This window comes from Hevea brasiliensis, chromosome 6 (genome assembly GCF_030052815.1).
Source record: "Hevea brasiliensis isolate MT/VB/25A 57/8 chromosome 6, ASM3005281v1, whole genome shotgun sequence".
NCBI classification, from domain to species: Eukaryota; Viridiplantae; Streptophyta; class Magnoliopsida; order Malpighiales; family Euphorbiaceae; genus Hevea; species Hevea brasiliensis.
The window spans coordinates 5,411,010-5,435,971 of NC_079498.1; the positions used below are offsets into that span (position 1 = coordinate 5,411,010).

The 24,962-nt window shown below is 38.1% G+C and overlaps 2 protein-coding genes, 1 long non-coding RNA gene and 1 other non-coding gene across 4 annotated transcripts; 2 read left to right on the top strand and 2 right to left on the bottom strand.

The window, feature by feature from the left end:
• Window positions 1-2,241: 2,241 nt before the first annotated feature.
• LOC131181231 (small nucleolar RNA R71) lies at window positions 2,242-2,348 on the bottom strand. The gene has a single exon (XR_009149857.1). It is a non-coding gene; the product is annotated as a small nucleolar RNA R71 (small nucleolar RNA).
• Window positions 2,349-9,260: 6,912 nt separating this feature from the next.
• On the bottom strand, window positions 9,261-10,137 carry LOC131180568 (uncharacterized). The gene is made up of 2 exons (XM_058147902.1): window positions 9,541-10,137; window positions 9,261-9,476 (listed from the first exon to the last, which is right to left on the bottom strand). The coding sequence occupies exons 1-2, from the start codon at window positions 10,135-10,137 to the stop codon at window positions 9,261-9,263; spliced, it is 813 nt and encodes a 270-aa protein (XP_058003885.1).
• A 506-nt stretch (window positions 10,138-10,643) lies between these two features.
• LOC110665637 (2-alkenal reductase (NADP(+)-dependent)-like) lies at window positions 10,644-13,330 on the top strand. The gene is made up of 5 exons (XM_021825849.2): window positions 10,644-10,993; window positions 11,310-11,487; window positions 11,585-11,751; window positions 12,019-12,101; window positions 12,857-13,330. Exons 1-5 carry the CDS (start codon window positions 10,751-10,753, stop codon window positions 13,233-13,235), a joined length of 1,050 nt encoding a protein of 349 aa, XP_021681541.2. The 5' UTR covers window positions 10,644-10,750; the 3' UTR covers window positions 13,236-13,330.
• A 9,283-nt stretch (window positions 13,331-22,613) lies between these two features.
• On the top strand, window positions 22,614-24,016 carry LOC131180739 (uncharacterized). The gene is made up of 3 exons (XR_009149370.1): window positions 22,614-22,758; window positions 23,207-23,265; window positions 23,796-24,016. It is a non-coding gene; the product is annotated as an uncharacterized LOC131180739 (long non-coding RNA).
• Window positions 24,017-24,962: the final 946 nt, after the last annotated feature.

Below are 24,962 nucleotides of genomic sequence, written 5' to 3' on the forward strand. Positions count from 1 at the left end.
ATTTTCTTTGTTATATTATTGATGCATGCATTTTATATCATCATTTAGGTATGATTTTTACACATAATTTACCCTTGTTCATAGCTATTACTATAAATATTAACATATATTTAGTCAATTTTATAATTTTACACTTCTTAGTTTAACTTTTGGAATTTATTTGTTTTGTAGGTTAAATTTGGAGAAATTTGGTGTATTTTGATCAGAGTAGCCATTTGGAGGAAATTAGAGTTGGATTGCAAAAATTTTTGAAGTTGAGTTAAAAAATGGCCGAGAGCTTCACAACCTGTAGCACAACCGATTTAGCTTATGTCGCAAGTTGTGTCGATCGTCAGATATGCTGTTTTTCTCAGGCCACAGGTTACACAACCTGCGACACAACTGATTCAGCTTATGTCATTTTTACTGGAAATGGCTGACGTGGCATTTTCGTTACTCTGATTTTATACCTCACTTTCTCTGGAATCTTCCACCTTTTTACCCATTCTAGGGCAGATATCTGACCCATATAAAACCTCCTTTATATTTTTCTTTCCATAAGGAGGAAGAGAGGCATTTTTTGCAAGAAAGAAGGAGAGAAAGAGAGGAGGATGGCAGCCATTTTCCAGTAGCAGCAGAGGCCATTTTCTGCACTCTCCAGTAGCAAATTCATCAGCATTCTTCTGGGTTTTTCTATTCTTTAACTTAGATTTCCATCATTTCTTCATTTTTACACTTGGGTTTGACTTGAAACTATGATTTGTGAGTAGTTGTTTGAGATTCTAGAGATGGGTTTGTAAATATTGCTTTGTATTGTGGTTTTGAACTGATTTAGTCATTTAAATGAGGTTTATTACATTTTGATTTATTGCTTGTGAGCTTATTGCCTTGCTTGATGAATGGGCCCTCATTAAGTTAAGCTTTAATCCTCAATAGATGGACTGAAAAGTGAATATTTGGGATAGATAATCTTGCAATAAACTTAGTTTTCTTAGTGTTAGAGATAAGCCAAGAAGATTAAGGGGACTTTCCAAATCAATTAGAGCTTTAATTGGGTTTTGTTAGGTTTGAAATACCATGAAAACAGGGTTTGATTTAATGAATACCAACTTTGAAATGCATGAAAAAGGTTTCAAAGATTTAAGAATTGATTTCCCTCAAAATTGCAATTATCATGTGTTTGACTAAATTGGAGATAAACCACATGCAAACAATATGGAAAATCCAATCTCTAGAATCACTTTAATTTTTCTTGAATTTAGATTTAATTCCTCTCAATTTCATAAATAGAAATTTCAAATTAAATTTTGGTAATCTAGTTTAATTAATTTTAGTTAATTGTTTGATTTAGCTTAAATTCCTCAAATACCAATTTTAATTTTTAGATTTCATTTTTTATACCTTTAAATTTTATCATTCTAATTAGCTTATACTTTTATTTCCAATTTAAGCACAATTCCCTGTGGGATCGATATCATTTTTTTAAAACTATATTACTGTGACCCGTGCACTTACGGACACAATATCAAGTTTTTGGCGCCGTTGCCGGGGAATTGTTTGTTTTTAAGTTGGATTTTAATTGTTTTAAGCTGATTAGAATTTTTATTTTCTTCTATTTTCACTACTATTCCTTGTATTTTTCAGGTACTTTTCTTGTTTATGAGACGATCGAAAAGCACAAGTGACACTGAATTGCTGTTCAACCCTGAAATTGAAAAATTCTGTTGAGCCAACAAAAAGGAATACAAGAGAAGAAAGGAAGCAGAAAAAGAAGAACAACAAAGATTTGAGCAAAAGGAGACAATTGAAAATATGGAGAATCAAAATAGAGCTATTGGTGGAGATAATAGAGGAAATGAGCAAAATAGGCAAAATGAAGTTGTTAATCAAAATGATCCTCAGAGAAGATCCATGTTAGATTATGCTTTTCCTAGATGTGCAGATGTGAGAGATAACAGACCTATTATTGGAGCTAATCAATTTGAGTTAAAGACTGGTCTCATTCAAATGGTTCAGAATTCACAATTTGGAGGTAGCCCACTTGAAAATCCTCATTCTCATTTGAAGAAATTTTTGATGATATGTGGCACACAAAGACAACCTGGAGTTTCAGATGAAGTGATTCGGCTCACCTTATTTCCATTCTCTCTTCGGGATTCAGCATTGGAGTGGTATGACTCACTTCCACAAGCTACTATAGCTACTTGGGAGCAGCTATCTCAAGCTTTTCTATCTCAATTTTTCCCACCTGGGAAGACCATTCATTTGAGGAATTTAATGGTAGCTTTTAAGCTAAGAGATGATGAAACTTTGTATGAATCTTGGATGAGATTTAAGGAGCTTGAAAGGCAATGTCCTCATCATGAAATACCGAAATGGATGATTGTTCAGAATTTCTATACCAGAGTTACTCCAGCCATAAGAAACACAATTGATTCACAAGCAGGAGGAGATTTCATGAGAATGACAAGTGAAGAATGCTATGATTTATTAGAGAAGATTGCTCATAATACCCATTTGTGGGGAAATCTTAGAGCACTTGAGCCAAAGAAGGCTGGGATTTATGAACTTGACTAAGTTAGCTACATGAATGCAAGATTTGATCAGTTGACTCAGCTTCTTAGTGATTTTTGCACAAAGGCAACAACCTCAACACCTACAACTATGCAACAAGTTACCTTCACAGATGGAACTCAAAGTTGTGGAGTTGATTACTCTTCTTATGGTGATGATTTTTTGCAAGAACAAGCTACTTATGCAGGAGGTTATCAACAAAAACCTATGGGAAATTCTTACTCTAATGTGAACAACTCAACATGGAGACCACAAGCAACTTTTGCTCAACAAGGTCAAAGCTCAAATTATGCTCATAACCAGCAGTATATGCAGCAGAATAAGCCTCAATTTCAGCCTCAATTTTAGCCCAAAAGGCAGCCACAACCTGGATATCAAGCAAGAGCACAACAATCCCTTCCACCTCATGAACCGAAGCCAACCTTGGAAAGCATGATGGAGAAATTTTTTGTTGAACAAAGCAAGATGAATAGCAAATTGGAGGAAGAAATGCAACACATGAGACAAACCATGGATCAATTACAAGTTCACAACCGCATGTTGGAGACTCAATTGGCTCAACAAGCAAGCTCATCAGGAAGCAAATCCTATGGGAAACTACCTAGCCAACCACAAAACCCTCATGAGCAATGTAAGGTTGTGACCTTGAGAAGTGGTAAGAAAGTTGGTCAAGAGAGTGAAAAAAAGAGAGAAGAAAAAGAGAGCACAAAAGAAGAAAATTCAGTTGAGAGCAAGAAAAATGAAAAAGAAGAAGAAAGCAAAAGTGAGCAAGATGAGGGAGAGAAACCATACATCTCACCTGAGCCTTACAAGCCCACCCTTCCCTACCCTCAAAGATTCATCAAGCATAAGCTAGACAAACAATTTGGCAAATTCCTTGAAGTGCTAAAGAAGTTGTATATCAATGTGCCATTCACTGAGGCACTATCCCAAATGCCAAGTTATGCCAAGTTTTTGAAGGAGATTCTTACCAATAAGAGAAGGCTAGAAGATTATGATACCATCAACTTGGGAGAGCAATGCAGTGCTATAATTCAGAAGAAGTTACCTCCCAAACTCAAAGATCCGGGTGTGTTTTCCATCCCTTGTCATATAGGTGATAATTGTGTGGCAAATGCCTTATGTGATTTTGGAGCTAGTGTCAGCCTAATGCCACTTTCAATATATGAGAAGTTGAATATGGGAGAGTTGAAGCCCACAAACATGTATCTTTCATTGGCTGATCGTTCAATTAAGTATCCAGAAGGCATTCTAGAAAATGTGCCTATCAAGGTTGGGAAATTCTACATTCCGGTGGACTTTGTCATTTTAGATATGGAAGAAGACACAAAAGTTCCTATCTTATTGGGAAGACCCTTTTTGGCAACACCTGGTGCATTAATTGATGTAAAGGGTGAGAAATTGACACTTAGAGTGGGAGATGATCAAATGATATTCAACATCAATCCAGCTATGAAAAGGAAACATGAAGAAGTTGAGTCTTGTTTGCGGGTAGACATTATTGATGAGATTATTCAAGAGCATTTCAGAAAAAGCTATCCACAAGACCCACTTAAAAATTGCTTAGTCCATAGTGGGAGCATTAATGATGATAATCACAACATAGCTGCTTTTGCATAACACTTGGAGAGTTCTCCACCACATCCTTAAGCCACAATTTTTCAGCTTGAAGAAGTGCAAACTTTGGAGATTAAACCACCATCATTAAAGGTAGAGGATGCCCCAATGGTAGATCTTAAACCTCTTCCTTCCAACCTCAGGTATGCTTTTCTTGGACCCAATGGAACATATCCTGTTATAATTAATGCATCTTTGACTGATATTGAGAATGAAAAATTGTTGAGAGTTTTGAGAAAATATCGAAGAGTTTTGGGTTATGCAATTGATGATATAAAGGGAATTAGTCCAACAGTTTGTATGCATAGGATTTTCCTAGAGCCAAATAGTAAACCTTCCATTGAACACCAAAGAAGATTGAATCCTACAATGAAGGATGTTATGAAAAAGGAAATCCTAAAATTACTAGCTGCTAGAATTATTTACCTCATTTCTGACAGTGAGTGGGTGAGTCCTGTGCATGTTGTACCAAAAAAAGGTGGGGTGACAGTTGTTAAAAATGAGAATAATGAATTAATACCCACTAGAACTGTTACAGGTTGGAGAATGTGCATAGACTATAGGAAGTTGAATAATGCTACAAGAAAAGACCATTTTCCCCTTCCTTTTATGAATCAAATGTTAGAAAGATTAGCCAAGCATTCATTTTTTTGTTACTTAGATGGATATTCTGGTTTCTTTCAAATTCCAATCCATCCTGATGACCAAGAAAAAACTACCTTTACCTGTCCCTATGGCACCTTTGCCTATCGAAGGATGCCATTCGGATTGTGTAATGCGCCTGGCATATTTCAAAGGTGCATGATGGCCATTTTTTCTGATTTTATTGAAGAAATTATGGAGGTCTTCATGGATGATTTTTCAGTATATGGACCTAATTTTGATTCATGCTTGACTAATTTGTCTAAAATCTTACAGAGGTGTGCTGATAATGATCTGGTGTTGAATTGGGAGAAATGCCACTTTATGGTCCAAGAGGGAATCGTTTTATGGCATTTGATCTCAAACAGGGGAATAGAAGTAGATAGAGCCAAAATAGAAATGATTAAAAAAATGCCCCCTCCAACTACTGTCAAAGGAGTGCGGAGTTTTCTTGGACATGCCGAGTTTTACCGGCGATTTATTCAGGATTTTTCTAAACTTGCTAAACCTTTAACAAATCTTTCGAATCATGATGTTAAATTTGATTTTAATCAAGATTGTATGGTTGCTTTTTGCAGGTTAAAGATGGCATTAACAACAGCTCCTATCATGCACCCCTGGATTGGACTTTGCCATTCGAAATCATGTGTGATGCAAGCGAGTTTGCTGTTGGAGCTGTCCTTGGCCAGCGAAAAGAAAGAAAACCTTATGCCATTTACTATGCAAGCTGAACCCTTGATGAAGCTCAAGTTAATTATGCTACAACTGAAAAGGAGTTCCTTGCGGTAGTATTTGCACTCAATAAGTTTCGTTCTTATTTGGTCAACTCAAAGGTAATAGTTTCACTGATCATGCAGCAATAAGGTATTTAATGAGCAAGAAAGAAGCTAAATCAAGGTTGATTAGATGGATTTTGTTACTTCAAGAATTTGATTTAGAAATAAGAGATAAAAAAGGTGTTGAAAATGTGGTGGCTGATCACCTTTCTAGGATAAAAACTGAAAATAAAGATGATGAAATTGTGCCAATTGATGAGTTTTTTATGAATGAGCAGTTGTATATGTTGAAGTCTGCACTTCCATGGTTTGCTGATATTGTGAATTTTTTGTCTTGTGGTGTCTTGCCACCTGATTTATCTTGGCAGCAAAAGAAAAAATTCTTGCATGATGTTAAATTTTATTCTTGGGAAGAGCCTCTTTTGTTTAGGAGATGTAATGATGGAATAATTAGGAGATGTATACCAGAGGAAGAAATAAATGATGTTATTTACCATTGTCATTCTTCTGAATATGGTGGTCATTTTAGTGTCTCAAAAACTGTTGAAAAAGTCTTGACATTAGGTTTCTATTGGCCTAATATGTTTAAACATGTGAGAGATTTTGTAAGCAAATGTGATAGGTGCCAAAGGGTAGGCAATATTTCTAAGAGAGATGAGATGCCCCAACAGTCCATATTGGAAGTTGAATTGTTTGGTGTGTGGGGAATTGATTTCATGGGGCCATTTCCATCCTCTTATGGGAATAAATATATCTTGGTAGGGGTGGACTATGTATCTAAATGGGTAGAAGCTATTGCTACACCTACCAATGATGCAAAAGTTGTGGTGAAATTTCTGAAAAAATTTGTTTTGACCAGGTTTGGTGCCCCACGTGCCATAATCAGTGATGGTGGTAGCCATTTTTGCAACCACTAATTTGAAAAATTGATGAAAAAAATATGGGGTAAAGCATAGGATTTAGCTTTTTTGAAGTTGAGTTAAAAAATGGCTGAGAGCTTCATAACATGCAGCACAACCGATTTAGCTTACGTCGCAGGTTGTGTCGATCATCAGATATGCTGTTTTTCTCAGGCCGCAGGTTCCACAACCCGCGATACAACCGATTCAGCTTATGTCGTTTTTACTGAAAATGGCTGACGTGGCATTTTCGTTACTCTGATTTTATACCTCACTTTCTCTGGAATCTTCCACCTTTTTACCCATTCTAGGGCAAATATCTGACCCATATAAAACCTCCTTTATATTTTTCTTTCCATAAGGAGGAAGAGAGGCATTTTTGGCAAGAAAGAAGGAGAGAAAGAGAGGAGGACGGCAGCCATTTTCCAGCAACAGCAGAGGCCATTTTCTGCACTCTCCAGCAGTAGATTCATCAGCATTCTTCTGGGTTTTTCTATTCCTTAACTTAGATTTCCATCATTTCTTCATTTTTACACTTGGGTTTGACTTGAAACTATGATTTATGAGTAGTTGTTTGAGATTTTAGAGATGGGTTTGTAAATATTGCTTTGTATTGTGGTTTTGAACTGATTTAGTCATTTAAATGAGGTTTGTTACATTTTGATTTATTGCTTGTGAGCTTGTTGCCTTGCTTGATGAATGGGTTCTCATTAAGTTAAGCTTTAATCCTTAATAGATGGACTAAAAAGTGAATATTTGGGATAGATAATCTTGCAATAAACTTAGTTTTCTTAGTGTTAGAGATAAGCTAAGAGGATTAAGGGGACTTTCCAAAATCAATTAGAGCTTTAATTGGGTTTTTGTTAGGTTTGAAATACCGTGAAAACAGGGTTTGATTTAATGAATACCAACTTTGAAATGCTTGAAAAAGGTTTCAAAGATTTAAGAATTGATTTCCCTCAAAATTGCAATTCTCATGTGTTTGGCTAAATTGGGGATAAACCACATGCAAACAATATGGAAAATCCAATCTTTAGAATCACTTTAATTTTTATTGAATTTAGATTTAATTCCTCTCAATTTCATAAATAGAAATTTTAAATTAAATTTTGGTAATCTAGTTTAATTAATTTTAGTTAATTGTTTGATTTAGCTTAAATTCCTCAAATACCAATTTTAATTTTTAGATTTCATTTTTTATACCTTTAAATTTTGTCATTCTAATTAGCTTATACTTTTATTTCCAATTTAAGCACAATTCCCTGTGGGATCGATATCATTTTTTTAAAACTATACTACTGTGACCGGTGCACTTGCGGATACAATACCAATTATAGCACCACTAAGTAGCAATGCTTAGCGCGATGGATTTATTTCCCTAGCACAAGTACTGAAGACAAAGCCCTGGGGATATTAGACTGAGATTTTGGAGTCCGGATCTGCAAAAGGGTCTAAAGTATTCAAAGTTGTCACCTCCTCAGTAATGCATGTAGCTAGGGCCCAATGTAGATCACATTATATATTTTGTATGGAATTGTAATGAGTTTGTAAATTATGTAATTAATGGAAATTTGAGAATTTTGATATACGAAATGAGCATGAATGAATTTGTACAAATGGGTATGTGAATTGAAAAAATTGAATGTGAGATGAATATGATGAGTATGAATGAAATTTTCATTGTAAAATATTATTGAAAAATTCAAACAGGTGAATAGTGAAATACGCCAAATGGTAATAGAAACAGGAGAAACTCCGCTGATTTCTCCTTAGAAAAAAATAATTGATATTAAAATGTAACGAGAACAAATTATTAAAGGAATAAAGTAAGAAAAGATAGAGTACTCTGGCACCGAGTGTGACATGTCTTGCTCGGCTACACGGTAGACGGGTGAGGGGTGTCACAGAAAAGATCTATCACTAGACAATTTATGGCTACTAATATGAGACATCTTTTGAACTAAAGGATGACCTAACCTTGCATGCAAAAGATTGAAATCAACAAAACTATGAAGATTGGAAACATGATAACTCTCTTTATTGATATTAAAAGTAGAGAGACTGGTATTTACATTGGGTAAAGAAATTGAATGTGACACGAACGACTCTTGAAGTTGGGCAATGAAATGAGTAATTATAGACTGTGAAAAGCTAGAAACATCAAGTTTATAAAGCACTTTCTCTGCTTTGCCAATAGCTACTATTGTATCAGTCCTATGGTCCTGAAAGATACAACAGGAAGGGTAAAAAACTAATTTCAGGGTTAGAGTGTTTGAGAAGTTTATTTGCTGAAAGTAAGTTGAGCTTAAAATCTGGAACATATAGCACATCTAAGAAGACTAATTGATCATTTAAAACAAAGTTTCCGGTTTGGGTTACCTGTGTTGAATGGCCATCAGGTAAACAAATGGTTAATGGGAATTCTAAGGGTTTAATAGTATGAAACAATTAGTTATTAGGGGACATGTGGTCTGATGCACCAATGTCTATTATCCAAGAATCTAAACTTATCATTCGAGCACAACAAACCAAATTGGAACTGAGATTACCAGCATAAACCTGTCACAATAGGATATGTTTGACTTGTAGCAACAGCAACAATAGCTGGCAACTTTCCTTTGAACAACTTCTGTAACTCTAATTGTAAGGAACCCAATTTGCTGCTCAACTCTTCGTACTTAGAGATCTCAACCTCATTGCCTCTGTCCAAAGGTGTATTAGCAACCATAGGGCTTGAGGTATTCATGATTGGTGTTGCAAATCTTGGCTGTGACTATGCTTGTTGATTTGTTGTCTTATTTCGATTCTTAAACCAGTCTGGATATCCTATCAACTTAAAGCACCCCTCCCTTGTATGACCATCAAGATTACAGTAATCACAATGCCTTTTTCTAGCATCATACTTACGTGGTCCTTGTGCTTTAGTAGCTAGGGCTACTGAATCAATATTTTCTATCAAATTCAATTGTATTTCTTTCTGTGTTTCTACCTGTAAAACTGTGGAATAGGCTTTGTTCACAGTCGGGAGAGGATCTGAGGATTTGGCTCCGTACCTGGTCATAGGAATCATTTAAACCCATTAAAAACTGCATCAATCTATCTTTATTAAGAATATCATTTGCTAATTTCATAGATCCACAAGTGCATGGAGGCAATGCCTCAATACTAGCTAGTTCATCCCACAACTGCTTCAATTTTGAGTAGTAATTCGTGACCGATAAGTTTTCTTGAGAGATCGAAGCCATCTTCCTTTTGATTTGGTAAATCATCGGCCGATTACTATCACTGAATCGCTCAGCTATTTCATCCCAAAGTTCTTTGACAGTTGTATTATATAGAAATCCTCTTACTAATTCTCTGGCAATCGAATTACGCAACCAAGAAGTTACCATGTAATCACAGCGTTTCCACTTCTCATAATCTTTAGAACCTTCCTCTGGTATAGTAATTTTGCCATCGATGAACCCTAGCTTGTTCTTTGCGCCCAATGCTATTCTCATGGCACGACGCCAAGATATGTAGTTCTTGTCAGTGAGAAGCGCAGAGATGAGGATCAACCCAGGATGATTTGAGCTTTGGAGAACCAGAAGATCGTCTTCCTTGGATGCATTGACTGTGTTTAGATTTTTTATCTTACTATTTTCTTTCATTTTCTAGGCAAATCTTTCTAAGGTTTTGAGGGTTTGGAGAAGATTGGGATTTCTTTGATGAAAATTAGGAACTTGTGAATTGAGAGAAAAACTGATGTACTCGTTCATCTGAAACAAAGTAACTGTTACACTATATACACAAGACAAAGACTCTACACACATGAGCTGAGCTACTTAAGAAAAGTCAAACTAAACAACTCAGCAACAACTAATATAAATTAACTAAACTTTCTGCAATATATCTAATAACAGTCGATTTAATAATTGATTTTTGAATAATTATTAGATTTTTAAAAATTAATTATTTTCTTAAAAAAATACTAAAATTACAAATAATTACAAAATTGATTAAGTAATTGGTTGTAAAATTCAATTTTGTAGTCTTTAGAGCCTCCATCAAGCACCTAGACTTTTTATTACTAATAGAGATCATCGATCATCATGCATTACGTTTTGTTCTGAAAGCCCGTCGTGCATTACGTTAGCTGATCTTATAAAACCCTTGCATTGCCTCCTCGCACTCCTCCAGACAAACATAGCATAAAGTCCAGGTAGAATTGCAATCTCCCGCCTGTTTAGTCAGTCACAATTGCAGGAAGAGAAGAGATAGAGAATGGCGTTTAGCGGTGAAGAGCTGAGCAACAAACAGGTGATACTCAGAGACTACGTGACTGGTTTCCCTCAAGAATCTGACATGTACGTAATCACGGGTACTGCAAAACTCAAGGTACCAGAAGATTCTAAAGGTGTTCTTGTGAAGAATCTCTATCTCTCCAGTGATCCTTACATACGATTCTTGATGGGGAAACGGAAACCTGAGGGTTACAGCTCATTTTCATCCTACACTCCAGGCTCTGTAAGCTCTTTACTTTCTCTTCTGTTTGCTTTCTCCATTACTTCAGCTTCTTTATTCTTAGTTAATATCAACGTGTTATAGACTTATGGTGGCCCCTCTGAAATTCCATAAATTTTAGCTGAGGCACCCTCTTAGAATATCAAGTTCAACTTTTGCTATAAAATTGGGGAAATACAAAAAAAATAGCGTTATGTATTTTGAAATACAAAAAAAAATTGTTATGTATTTTGATTAACCCAATGAATTACCTTTTAATTTTTCATCTGTAGCCAATAATTAATCACAGTTTTGAACTTTTGTTGATGAAAATATGCAGCCACTTACTGGGTATGGAGTGGCTAAAGTTTTGGATTCAAGAAACCCAGGCTTCAAAGAAGGGGACTTGGTTTGGGGAATAACTGGATGGGAAGAGTACAGTCTCATCACACCGCCACAAAGGCTGTTTAAAATTCAGCATACCGATGTTCCCCTTTCATACTATACTGGAATTCTTGGTAAGTCACACAGAATTCTGCAGCATTTGTATGTGGTATCAGCAATATCCAAGCTTTTCTTCCTATTTCACAAATAAATCGATGCATTTTTTTCTAGGTTTGCCTGGATTGAGTGCTTATGCTGGTTTTTATGAGGTTTCTTCTCCAAAGAAAGGAGACCGTGTTTTCATCTCAGCAGCCTCTGGCGCTGTTGGTCACCTTGTTGGCCAATTTGCAAAGTTGATGGGCTGCTATGTTGTTGGAAGTGCTGGAAGTAAAGAAAAGGTGATTTGATTTCATTTTCATTTGATGGTCTATATATACATATATTCATACCAACTATACCTAATTTCACAAATATATATTTTTTTCTAATCTCATAATTTTCTCTTTGAAAATTCAATTAAAACCATTTTGCCTAATTTCAGAATTTCCCTACATTTGGCAGTATAAAAATTGATCGAATATATTAGAACTAAGAAATTATGGTATAGTAATAATATTAGGATTAGAAAATCTTATAACTAATAAACTATTTTTGATTCCAATCAGGTTGATTTATTAAAGAATAAGTTGGGGTTCGATGAGGCCTTCAATTATAAAGAAGAGCACAACTTGGATGCTGCTTTGAAAAGGTAAGAATATGTTACTAATTAATCAAGACAAATGCGATAAATTCCTTTGCAGTCTTGACTTCACATCGAGCTTATTTTTCAAATATTTATGACTGTGAAGCAGGTAATTTAATTAAGGCGACATCTTAAACTAGAAATTTTTAGGATATAGTTATCTTTAAAGCTTAAGGGTTGTAAACTTAAAAATGTAATATAAAACTTTTTAAACTTTAAAATTTTATACAGTAAAATTTTATTAATTTTCAATAACTAGTTTATAAATAACATATAAATGTGGGCAATTTAAAGTAGGGATAAAGTAGACAATTATTACTTTTTTTGAAGGCAAATCCCCTCTGATCAGCTGTTATACATTTAATACTTTATTATCTCATATGACTTAGATTTTTTTATGATTAATTTGTGAAGAAAATCATAACTAGTTTCGCCATTATCACATAGAGGAGAGAGAATTATTGAAGTCATTGTTATTCTGGATTGCATAAACTAGTTATTGAGAGTTAGAATGATTTTATTGTGTAAAATTTTAAAGTTTAGGGATTTTATATTACATTTTTAAGTTTAAAGACGATTCTGTTATAACTTAAAGTTAAGGACAATCATTGAAATTTATTCAAATTTTTAAGCAAAATCCATTGAAAGTGGAATTATTTTTGTCTTCAATTTGCATTAACACCAGAGAAGAGGGTTAAGAAGAGAAACAACAAAATAAGAGAGATGTTATCAAATTGTAAACAACTTTAACATTGCCACAGATGCTTTCCTGAAGGCATAGACATCTATTTTGAAAATGTTGGAGGGAAAATGCTAGATGCTGTTCTTCTCAACATGAGAGTCCGTGGCCGCATTGCTGCTTGTGGAATGATCTCACAATACAACCTTGACCAGCCTGAAGGTGTTCGTAATTTGATGTCTATTGTTTATAAACGGGTCCACTTTGAAGGATTCTCAGTATACGATTTTTATCACCTCTATCCCAAGTTTTTGGATGTTGTGCTGCCTTACATTAGAGGAGGGAAGATAACATATATTGAAGATATTGTGGAAGGACTAGAGAAGGGCCCTGGAGCCATCATAGGCCTTTTTAAGGGTCGAAATGTTGGAAAACAGGTGGTTGTAGTTGCTCATGAGTGATGAGGATCCATTTTACATGTATCTTTTAGCCTTACTGTGCAATGAAAAATCAATAAGTATAAACAATTAAAAATAAAATAAAATAAGTAAGTGATTGCCCATAATTTTCATGCATCTTATTTTATATTTTTTACTTTTATTTTTTAGCATTGATAATAACTAATATGCATAAGGTAAATAAAGACTAAATATTCCTCTGAATTTTATTAAAAAAATTTCGTTACATTTTAAATTTTTAAAATGTTTAGTTACATACCTTAATTTTGAAAAAGTAAAATTAAAATAATCCATTAATCGGCTTATAAAATATGGTTCAATTCTTATTAAATATAAAAAAAAGATGAACATATCAAATGACAAATAAAATAAAAAATAATTAATAAATATATATAACATTGACATATGAAAGGTAACAGTCATAAATATATAATTATGAATACCAATCAAAATTGCTACAGACAAAATAACTCTATTGAACTTCAATTGAAAGAAGAAAATATATATAAATAAAAAACCATTACAAATCTTCTTCCAAACATTTTGAAAATTATATTAAAAAAAGCATTTTGGAGATAATAAACAAAATTTTCCATAAATATCTAGAGGTATATGTTTTAAAATTTTACAATTTTTTATATTTTTAAACTCTCCTAGATTCTCATTATTTTTATTAATATTTTAAAAATTAAAAATACCTGCACTTTGTGGGAATAAATATCTAGTTATGCTTGTATAGATATGATTTATTATAATTATATATAGATTGATATGATTTATTACATTTATAGATCTCAATTATTTAATTCAAAATAAATGATTGGGATATCATCATTTAATATATAATTATTTATTTTAAAATAAAATGTTAACTGTAACACCCCAAAATTTTATTATTTATGAGTATTTTTGGTATTTTAATTTTATTTGAATTTTAGGAATTTTTTTGAGATTTTTCGGATTTTAAAAATCGGGTTCGATTTTCCGAAAATATAAACTTTGATGATTTTTAAAAATTAATTTAAAGACCACGTGGCAAAAATAAAAATATATTTGGAGTCTACGTATTTTTCTGAGTTTTATGGAATTTTTTCGGAATTTTTGGACCTCGTTTTCGGTCCCGAGGCAGAGTAAAAATTCAAAATTTTGTATTTCGAATCGAACCGGCCGAATCGAACCGGACCGGATCGGACCGGTCGAATCGGACCGGTCTCTTCTCTTTTTCTTCCTCCCGCGCGCGTCGTCCCTCCCCTCTTCTCTCTCTCGTTTCTCTCTCCTCTCCTAGCGCGCTCACCAAGCCCAGCCAAAGCGCCGCCAGCCCCATGACCCGTGTGCGCCCGAACTACCGAAAACGCGTGAAAACGCCCCTGCGCACGCGCCGCTTCGACTTCTCCGGCCAAATCCGGCCGATCCGGCCACCAATTGGACCGGGTCTTGTGTCCAAAATCATCTACTCGGCGAGAGCTTTCCATAGACACCAAGAACGCCGAAATCCATCGAGCGGATTGTCCGATTTTTGCTCGGGAAGATTTTAGCCCATTTCGACTTTTGGGCTAGATTTCTCGAAAACCGTGAATCCCACGAGAAAACCGAGGCCACCAGCACGCTCCATTCGTCGAGAGCTTCGCAACGACATAAATTTCGAATTTTTCCGACACCGTTTTTCGATGGGTCCCACGGAACTTCGCAGTGTATTTTCGAGCATTAAATGAGCTTAGAAAATTCTGAAAAATTTATGTACTAACCCCCGTGTTATGGGCTTCGTGTAGGTATCCTCGATTCGCGGAAATTCGGCGATTGGCCAAGTGCGCAAATTTGGGCGAACGGACTGTTCTGGAAAAGTCTCCGAATTGGACCGAGGTTTTGGCTAGCCCCCCATTGTCAGATGTCCCGAGCGCGTTCCCGAAGTCGGAATCGGCAAAGGTAAACCCGAACCTTGCTTTTTCGTAATTTTCTAGTGCTTAAATAGGATTAAAAATCCATAAAATATTCGTGGTAGCTTGGAAAATTACGATTCTTTTTGCAATAGCTTAGTAATATTGCTAAGGACCGCGGGGCAAAGTTTTATAATTTTTAGAGCTTGTTTGGGCAGTTTTTGCAAAAATGATCAATAATAAGGACTAAATTGAAATTTTGCGTATTGTGATGGATGACTGATTTGATGGGCGGGAGGGCTGTGTGATATGATTGAACTGTGGATATATGGATTGTGAGTATAGAAGTGTGTTTTGAACCCTTTTGCAGGTTGGGTAGGTCCTAGGTATAGGGGAGACTCTGCCGGATTTTCGGCACGACTTAGGACGTAATTGGTCTTTTCTTTGTTTGTATTGAGTCAGATTGTATTAAATAAATGTAATATGATTGTCGGTGAGCCGATGACCTTCTTCCTCCGCCCGCCATACGGTAATTTATCGTCAAGTCTGTGAGTAAAATATTAATTTTAATTGTAATTTCGATATTATTATATGTTCAGCATGCCCATGCATCACTTATATGCATATATTTATTTAGTTAAACTCTATGCACGATTTATGTTGCATTCATAAATGTTAATATTCCATGTATGTTGTTGTGGTAATTTGTATAAGTGTGCGTGCGTTGGCGTGAGTGTGATTTTGTGTGTACTATGGATAGGGCGGGGTAGTCACGGCTTGAGTAATTGGCCGGACCCGTTCCTTGAGGGTAGTCACGGCTTGAGTAATTCGCTGGGACCCTCGATTTTGTTATTAAGTGGAAGTCCGAGCTTGAGTAATTCGCTGGCACCAAGTTGGATTTAAGAGAGCTGTATAGGGTATCAGCTCCCATATGTTATGATTGATACTACAGGGTTTGTGAGTGCTCCAATTTACCTTTTGATGTTATGATGTGAAAATGTTGTTTATGTTGCATTTCACTCTACGAGTGCATTAGTTGAGATAGTTATAGAGATTATAGTTAAGATTGATATTTTACTCTCTGAGTCGAACGCTCACTCTGTTCAAAAATTTTCTGAGCCACGGGAGGATATTTATTGCAGGTTAACTCGCTTTTATACTTCGCAGGTTGTTTATCGATATTTGTGTAATTTTATTTACTCCTAGAATTTCCGCATGTGTTAGCAGTAATTATTTGAATTTGGTCTGTAATATTATATTCATGTTGGACCTGTAAACTTAATATTTTAAGTCTGTTTTGATGGATTGGATGAGGGAGCTGAGCTCCCATTTATTATTATGTTGATGAGTATGTGGAGGGTGAGCTGAGCTCATTGTTTATTGTGTTTACAGGTCGGGTGAGTCGAAAACTCCCCGTTGGAAAGTCCATTTTATGGCCGGACTCTGTTCGTTTGTTTTCTTGAATTTGGGCCTAATGGGCCTTAGAGTTGGGTTAATGAACAGTTAGGCTTACTACGGGCCTCGGGGGCTTTAGGTCGCCTGTGTCCTAGTGCCGGTCTGGCCCATAGGTTGGGTCGTGACAAATGTGGTATCAGAGCTTAGGCTCCATTCTTAGGGAATGTTGTCTAAAGTGTTGGGAAGAGTCTACTAGGAGTCACATGCGGAAATATAGGGTCCACATTCGTCTTGCATTGTCATCTTTGCTTCTAGTTTCTGCTCCATATGTTATGTATAAATATGAGTCTATAGAGCTGTGTAATGAGCAGTTTTGAATTTTTGTGGGCTAATGCTGTTGAATTTCAGGAAATGCGTAGAAGGTGAGAGCCGCATCGCACTGTAACAGATGTGCCCGACGAGGTGTCGGACAGATGAGGCGCTGCCAGGAGGCGGGGTAGGAGGCCTAGAGCTGCTCAAGTAGAGGAGCAGCCACCCCCAGTACAGGATCAGTCCTTTATGGCACAGGGTCCCATGGACCCCATGGCAGCTACTCTAGCTGGTCTGCAGAGAACCATCGACATGATGGCGCAGTATATGGTCCACCCTCCACAGCAGCAGCAGTCCACCGCACCAAGAGAGGAATCTTACAAACAGATCATAAATTTCAAGAAGTTGGTGCACGTACCTATGATGTGTCGAGCGATGCATATCGGTTTTGGATTCTCGCAGACGCAGAAATGTAATTCTGATTGGTGATAAAAGATTGATAGAGTGTATGCAGCACGTCATGGGGCCCATGCCTAGGCAATGGATGAATGACTACGTGTTACCCCGGATGGAGGGATTGACATGGGCTCAGTTTGTGGAACTGTTCATCAATCGGTTTGTGCCAGAAAGTTTCAGAGATCAGAAACAGTGGGCCTTTGAGGCCTTAAGACAGAATGGCAGGTCTGTAGATGAATATGCTACAGAATTTCTGGAATTGAGCAGATATGCCCCTACAGCAGTAGCTACAGAAACTATGAAGGTGAAGAGGTTCCTAAAGGGGCTTGACAGGAGGTATGCGAACCTGGCCATGATGTCGGATCAGTCTTTTGATGTGGTGGTTGATTGAGCCAGACAGACTGAGATTAGCTATGCTGTGGATGACAGCGGGAGAGCAAAGAAAAACAGAGCAGAGGGTTCTTCAGGTGTTCCCCACATAGGTACTACGGATAGTGGTGGCCAAACTACTTACAGAGGAAGAAGCAGGAATAAGAGGAGTGGTTTTAGACACAAATCCTGAGGGTTGCACTGTGTACGGATCCAAAGCTTGGTAAGCTCAGGTACGCAGCCTGCGCTCGTTCAGATCCTCTTTGGCACCGTGTGCACAATGTGGAAGAGCACATTCAGGACCTTGTTTGATGGGATCAGGAGTATGCTTCAGGTGTGGCCAACCGGGTCACTTTGCTAGAGAATGCCCCATGTTCAGCGAGCCACGATGGGGTCACAGTGGTTCATTGCGAATGTTCCTCGGCAGATTGTATCCGGCGCTTCCAACATGGCAGCGGGCCGATTGGCACAGGGCCGAGGACAAGGGGGACGTGGATTTGGAGGCAGATCAGGAGGTAGAAGTCAGTATCAGGGTTCTGCCACTCAGGGTAGGGGTCAAGCTCGGGTTTTCACCCTGACCCACCAGGATGCTCAAGCTTCAAATGCAGTTGTGGCAGGTATTCTTCCGTCTGCATTCTTATGAGGCTCGTGTTTTGATAGATCCGGGTGCTACGCACTCATTTGTCTCCCCTGTGTTTGCCATGAGGTTGGGTAGAAACCCTACAACTTTAGAGTGCCCTTTGTCAGTAGCTACCCCACTTAGTGACCACATAGATGTAGACATGGTATTTTCGGGTAGCCCAGTGGTAGTGGATGGAAAGATCCTCCCAGCAGACTTGGTTCCTCTACCAGTAATGGATTTCGATGTAATCTTGGGGATGGATTGGTTGGCAACTCATTATGCCACCTTAGAATGCAGGAACAAAAAGGTATAATTCCACATACCTGGTGTGGAAGAGTTTAGCTTTGATGGTGACAGGAGCGTGGCTCCATATAATTTGTTGTCAGCAATTAGTGCCAGAAAAATGTTGAGGCGTGGATGCCAAGGGTATTTGGCATTGGTGAGAGATACATCTGTAGAAGGTGTCAGCATGGAAAATGTTCCTGTTGTCAGAGAATTCATGGATGTCTTCCCTGAAGAGCTTCCAGGGTTGCCACCAGGAAGGGAAATAGAGTTTTGCATTGATGTTGTGCCGGGTACAAACCCCATATCGATGCCACCTTACAGGATGGCACCAGCAGAATTGAAAGAGCTGAAGGAGCAACTACAGGAGCTTTTGGACAAGGGTTTTATACGTCCGAGCACTTCACCTTGGGGCGCTCCTGTTCTATTTGTGAGAAAGAAGGATGGGTCATTGAGGTTGTGTATCGACTACAGACAGCTGAACAAGGTGACTGTGAAGAACAAGTATCCACTTCCTCGGATCGATGATTTGTTTGATCAGCTCCAAGGAGCTAGATTCTTTTCCAAGATAGACCTGCGATCAGGCTACCATCAGTTGAGAATCAGGAATGAGGACGTGTCCAAAACGGCTTTCAGGACAAGATATGGTCATTATGAGTTCTTGGTGATGTCTTTTGGACTCACTAATGCACCAGCAGCCTTCATGGACTTGATGAACAGGGTGTTCAAGCCATTTTTGGACCGTTTTGTCATCGTATTCATAGATGACATTCTGGTATACTCTCGGACTGAGGAAGAACACGTATGGCACTTGAGGATGGTGTTGCAGACGTTGAGGGAGCACCAGCTATATGCCAAATTTTCAAAATGTGAATTTTGGCTAGAGAGCATCTCATTCTTGGGACACGTGGTTTCTAGTGACGGCATTCAAGTGGATCCCAAGAAAATTGAAGTCAGAATCGATTGGCTTAGGCCTACAACGACCAACGAGGTGCGAAGTTTTCAGGTTTAGCCGCTACTATAGGCATTTTGTACAAGATTTCTCCGGGATAGCGGCTCCCTAACTAAGTTGACCAGAAGAATGTTCCATTCATTTGGACAGATGACTTTGAGGTGAGTTTCGGAAGCTTAAGGAGTGTCGACCACCGCCTCGTGTTGACACTACCTGTGAGTGGTGAAGGATACACCGTGTATTGTGACGCCTCCAGAGTTGGCCTAGGGTGTGTTTTGATGCAGATTGGAAAGGTAGTGGCTTATGCTTCAAGGCAGCTGAAGAGGCATGAGCAGAACTACCCCACCCATGATTTGGAAATGGCGGCTGTAATCTTTGCACTTAAAATCTGGAGACACTACCTGTATGGTGAAGTGTGCGAGATATACACCGACCACAAGAGTTTAAAGTACATCTTCCAACAGAGGGATTTAAACTTGAGACAGAGGAGATGGATGGAGCTTCTGAAAGACTATGATTGCACCATCCAGTACCACCCTGGGAAGGCCAATGTTGTAGCAGATGCTTTGAGCAGAAAATCTTCTGGTAGTTTGGCGCACATTTCAGCAGAAAAGAGACCGTTGATTCAGGAAGTACATGAGTTGATGGATCAAGATTTAATCCTAGATCTGTCAGATGAGGGGGTATTGTTGGCTCACTTTTCAGTGAGGCCAGACTTGAGGGACAAAGTTAGAGTTTCCCAGCACAGAGACCAACAATTGATGAAGATCATAGAAAGAGTACAGCAAGGTGAAGGTGGTGAGTTTGGATTTGCCAATGATGGCGCCCTAGTACAAGGTTCTAGGATATGTGTGCCCGATGTAGACAACCTCAGGAATGAAATCATGCGAGAGGCACACTACACACTATACAGTGTCCACCCAGGTTCCACCAAGATGTACCATGATGTGAAAGATAGCTACTGGTGGAATGGCATGAAGAGAGACATAGCAGACTTTGTGTCCAAGTGCTTGACTTGTCAGAAGGTGAAGTTTGAACACCAGAGACCGTCAGGGAAGCTGCAAGAGCTCCCTATCCCAGAATGGAAGTGGGAAATGATCACTATGGATTTTGTGACTGGGTTGCCTCGTACCACGCGAGGATATGATTCGATATGGGTAATTGTAGACCGCTTGACCAAATCAGCTCACTTCTTACCTGTAAAGACTACATACTCTGTGGCACAGTATGCCCGGCTCTACATTCGAGAAATAGTCAGATTGCATGGAGTTCCGCCCATAATATCCGCAGAGGCCCGATTCACTTCTCGCTTTGGAGAAAGTTGCAGGAGGCACTTGGCACACAGCTGAACTTGATGACCTTCCACCCTCGTATGCAGACAAATTGAAGGACAATCCAAACATCGGAAGACATGCTTCGCATGAGTGTCTTGGATTTTGGAGGTCAATGGGATGAGCAACTAGCTTTGGTGGAGTTTGCCTACAACAACGATTACCACTCCAAAGATAGGGATGGCACCCTATGAGGCATTATATGGAAGAAAGTGTAGGTCTCCTCTGTGTTGGACAGAAATGGGGAAGCGAAGGTGCATGATGTAGACCTAGTGCAAGACACTTGAGGTAGTTCCTTTAATCGTGAACGATCAAGACGACTTTTCACAGACAGAAGAGTTATGCAGACCCCAGACGGAGGGATGTGGAGTTTGCAGTGGGCGACTATGTATTCCTGAAGGTATCTCCAATGAAGGGAGTCATGAGATTCGGAAAGAAGGGCAAGTTGGCACCTCGGTATATCGGACCTTTTGAGGTTACGGATAGAGTTGGAGCAGTTGCCTACCGGTTGGAGCTACCACCCAACCTTTCTCACGTTCATCCCGTGTTTCACATCTCCATGCTCAGGAAATACATTCCCGATCCTTCTCATGTACTGCAGCCGGATGTGATAGAGCTAAAAGAAAATTTGACATTTGAGGAGCAGCCTGTAGCCATAGTGGACTACCAAGTGAGATAGCTGAGATCAAAACAGATCCCTATGGTTAAGGTTTTGTGGAGGAGTCAGTCGGTGGAAGAGTGCACCTGGGAGTCAGAACGGGACATGCGTAGCAAGTACCCTTATTTGTTCAATGTATAATCATGTGCTTTATTCTGCCTTGTGTAAAAATTCGAGGACGAATTTTCTGTAAGGGGGGAAGAATGTAACACCCCAAAATTTTATTATTTATGAGTATTTTTGGTATTTTAATTTTATTTGAATTTTAGAAATTTTTTTGAGATTTTTCGGATTTTAAAAATCGGGTTCGATTTTCCGAAAATATAAACTTTGATGATTTTTAAAAATTAATTTAAAGACCACGTGGCAAAACTAAAAATATATTTGGAGTCTATGTATTTTTCTGAGTTTTATGAAATTTTTTCGGAATTTTTGGACCTCGTTTTCGGTTCCGAGGCAGAATAAAAATCCAAAATTTTGTATTTCGAATCGAACCGGCCGAATCGAACCGGACCGGATCGGACCAGTCGAATCGGACCGGTCTCTTCTCTTTTTCTTCCTCCCGCGCGCGTCGTCCCTCCCCTCTTCTCTCTCTCGTTTCTCTCTCCTCTCCGCCCCTAGCCGCTACCAGCACTGACCAGCCAGCGCCGGGCGCCAGCCACCCAAATGGCCACACGCCCGAACGGCCCGAAAACGCGCTGCGAAAACGCCCTGCAAGGCGCGTGCGCGCCGCTTCGACTTCTCCGGCCAAATCCGGCTGATCCGGCCACCAATTGGACCGGGTCTTGTGTCCAAAATCATCTACTCGGCGAGAGCTTTCCATAGACACCAAGAACGCCGAAATCCATCGAGCGGATTGTCCGATTTTTGCTCGGGAAGATTTTAGCCTATTTCGACTTTTGGGCTAGATTTCTCGAAAACCGTGAATCCCACGAGAAAACCGAGGCCACCAGCACTCTCCATTCGTCGAGAGCTTCGCAACGACATAAATTTTGAATTTTTCCGACACCGTTTTTCAGTGGCTCCCACGGAACTTCGCAGTGTATTTTCGAGCATTAAATGAGCTTAGAAAATTCTGAAAAATTTATGTACTAACCCCCGTGTTATGGGCTTCGTGTAGGTATCCTCGATTCGCGGAAATTCGACAATTGACAGGGTCTGCAAATTTCGGGCCAGACAGACCCGTTACCGGAAAAGTCTCCAAATTGGACCGAGGTTTTGGCTAGCCCCCAATTGTCAGACGTCTCGAGCGCGTTTCCGAAGTCGGAATCGGCAAAGGTAAACCCGAACCTTGCTTTTTCGTAATTTTCTAGTGCTTAAATAGGATTAAAAATCCATAAAATATTCGTGGTAGCTTGGAAAATTACGATTCTTTTTGCAATAGCTTAGTAATATTGCTAAGGACCGCGGGGCAAAGTTTTATAATTTTTAGAGCTTGTTTGGGCAGTTTTTGCAAAAATGATCAATAATAAGGACTAAATTGAAATTTTGCGTATTGTGATGGATGACTGATTTGATGGGCCCAGGAGGGGCTGTGTGATATGATTGAACTGTGGATATATGGATTGTGAGTATAGAAGTGTGTTTTGAACCCTTTTGCAGGTTGGGTAGGTCCTAGGTATAGGGGAGACTCTGCCGGATTTTCGGCACGACTTAGGACGTAATTGGTCTTTTCTTTGTTTGTATTGAGTCAGATTGTATTAAATAAATGTAATATGATTATCAGGTGAGCCGGGACAGCCTTCTTCCTCCGCCCAGCCGCCACAGTAATTTGTCGTCAAGTCTGTGAGTAAAATATTAATTTTAATTGTAATTTCGATATTATTATATGTTCAGCATGCCCATGCATCACTTATATGCATATATTTATTTAGTTAAACTCTAGGCACGATTTATGTTGCATTCATAACTGTTAATATGCCATGGATGTTGTTGTGGTAATTTGGAGCAGTGTGCTTGCGTTGGCGTGCGTGTGATGTGGTGTGGATTATGGATAGGACGGGGTAGTCACGGCTTGAGTAATTCGCTGGGACCCTCGATTTGGTTATTAAGTGGAAGTCCGAGCTTGAGTAATTCGCTGGCACCAGGTTGGATTTAAGAAAGTCAGATAGGGATCGGCCCCATATGTTATGATTGATACTACAGGGTGTGTGAGTGCTCCAAATTACCTTTTTGATGTTATGATGTGAAAATGTTGTTTATGTTGCATTTCACTCTACAGGGTGCATTAGTTCAGATAGTTATAGAGATTATAGTTAAGATTGATATTTTACTCTCTGAGTCGAACGCTCACTCCTGTTCAAAAATTTTTACAGGCCACAGGAGGATATTTATTCTGGGTTAACCTGCTTTTATACTTCGCAGGTTGTTTATCGATATTTGTGTAATTTTATTTACTCCTAGAATTTCCGCATGTGTTAGCAGTAATTATTTGAATTTGGTCTGTAATATTATATTCATGTTGGACCTGTAAACTTAATATTTTAAGTCTGTTTTGATGGATTGGATGAGGGAGCTGAGCTCCCATTTATTATTATGTTGATGAGTATGTGGAGGGTGAGCTGAGCTCCCCAATGGATGGTTTATTGTGTTTACAGGTCGGGTGAGTCGAAAACTCCCCGTTGGAAAGTCCATTTTATGGCCGAACTCTGTCCGTTTGTTTTCTTGAATTTGGGCCCAATGGGCCTTAGAGTTGGGTTAATGAACAGTTAGGCTTACTACGGGCCTCGGGGGCTTTAGGCTGGCCCAGGTCCTAGTGCCGGTCCGGCCCATAGGTTGGGTCGTGACATTAACTTTGAAAAATTTATTAATTTATTTCAAAATTAATATTCAAATATATATTTATTATAAAATATAAAGAAAATTACAAAAAATACTATACGGCTTTACGTTTTTACACATGAGGGATCATAATTTAATTTTTATCAATTTAATACCCTGTATTTTCTTCTTTTAATAAATATGGACTAAACCGTTAATTATCGTTAAATAATATTGACATAGCAACGCATGAAAAACATGATAGCATTTGTGTGTTTCTTATATGGTGAATGTATGACAATGATATGTCGCCTATCTATTATTACGTTAGCATCATTTAATAATACTCAACTGTTTATTTTATATTTACTAACGAAAAAAAATACAATATATCAAATTGTTAAAAATTAAATCATAATTTTTTATGTATTAAAGTGTGAAATCACATGATATATTTTAATAAATATTTAAATAAATATTGAAAAATTTAAAGCTACTTAAGAAGGCTTTTGATAGGAAAAAAAAATAATTAAAAATATCAAAATTTAAGCGAAAATTTAAAAGCTGTCCTAGTGAAATTTCTTGAATCTGGGCAAGCAAAATGATGACGTGAACGTTTCAATGGAAAATTTTGAACCTAATTGCTAACGACAGAGTCATTAAAGCCGCCGGCGGAAGTGACGTGAGCATAACACAATCTACTGATACAAATTTTTGAACCT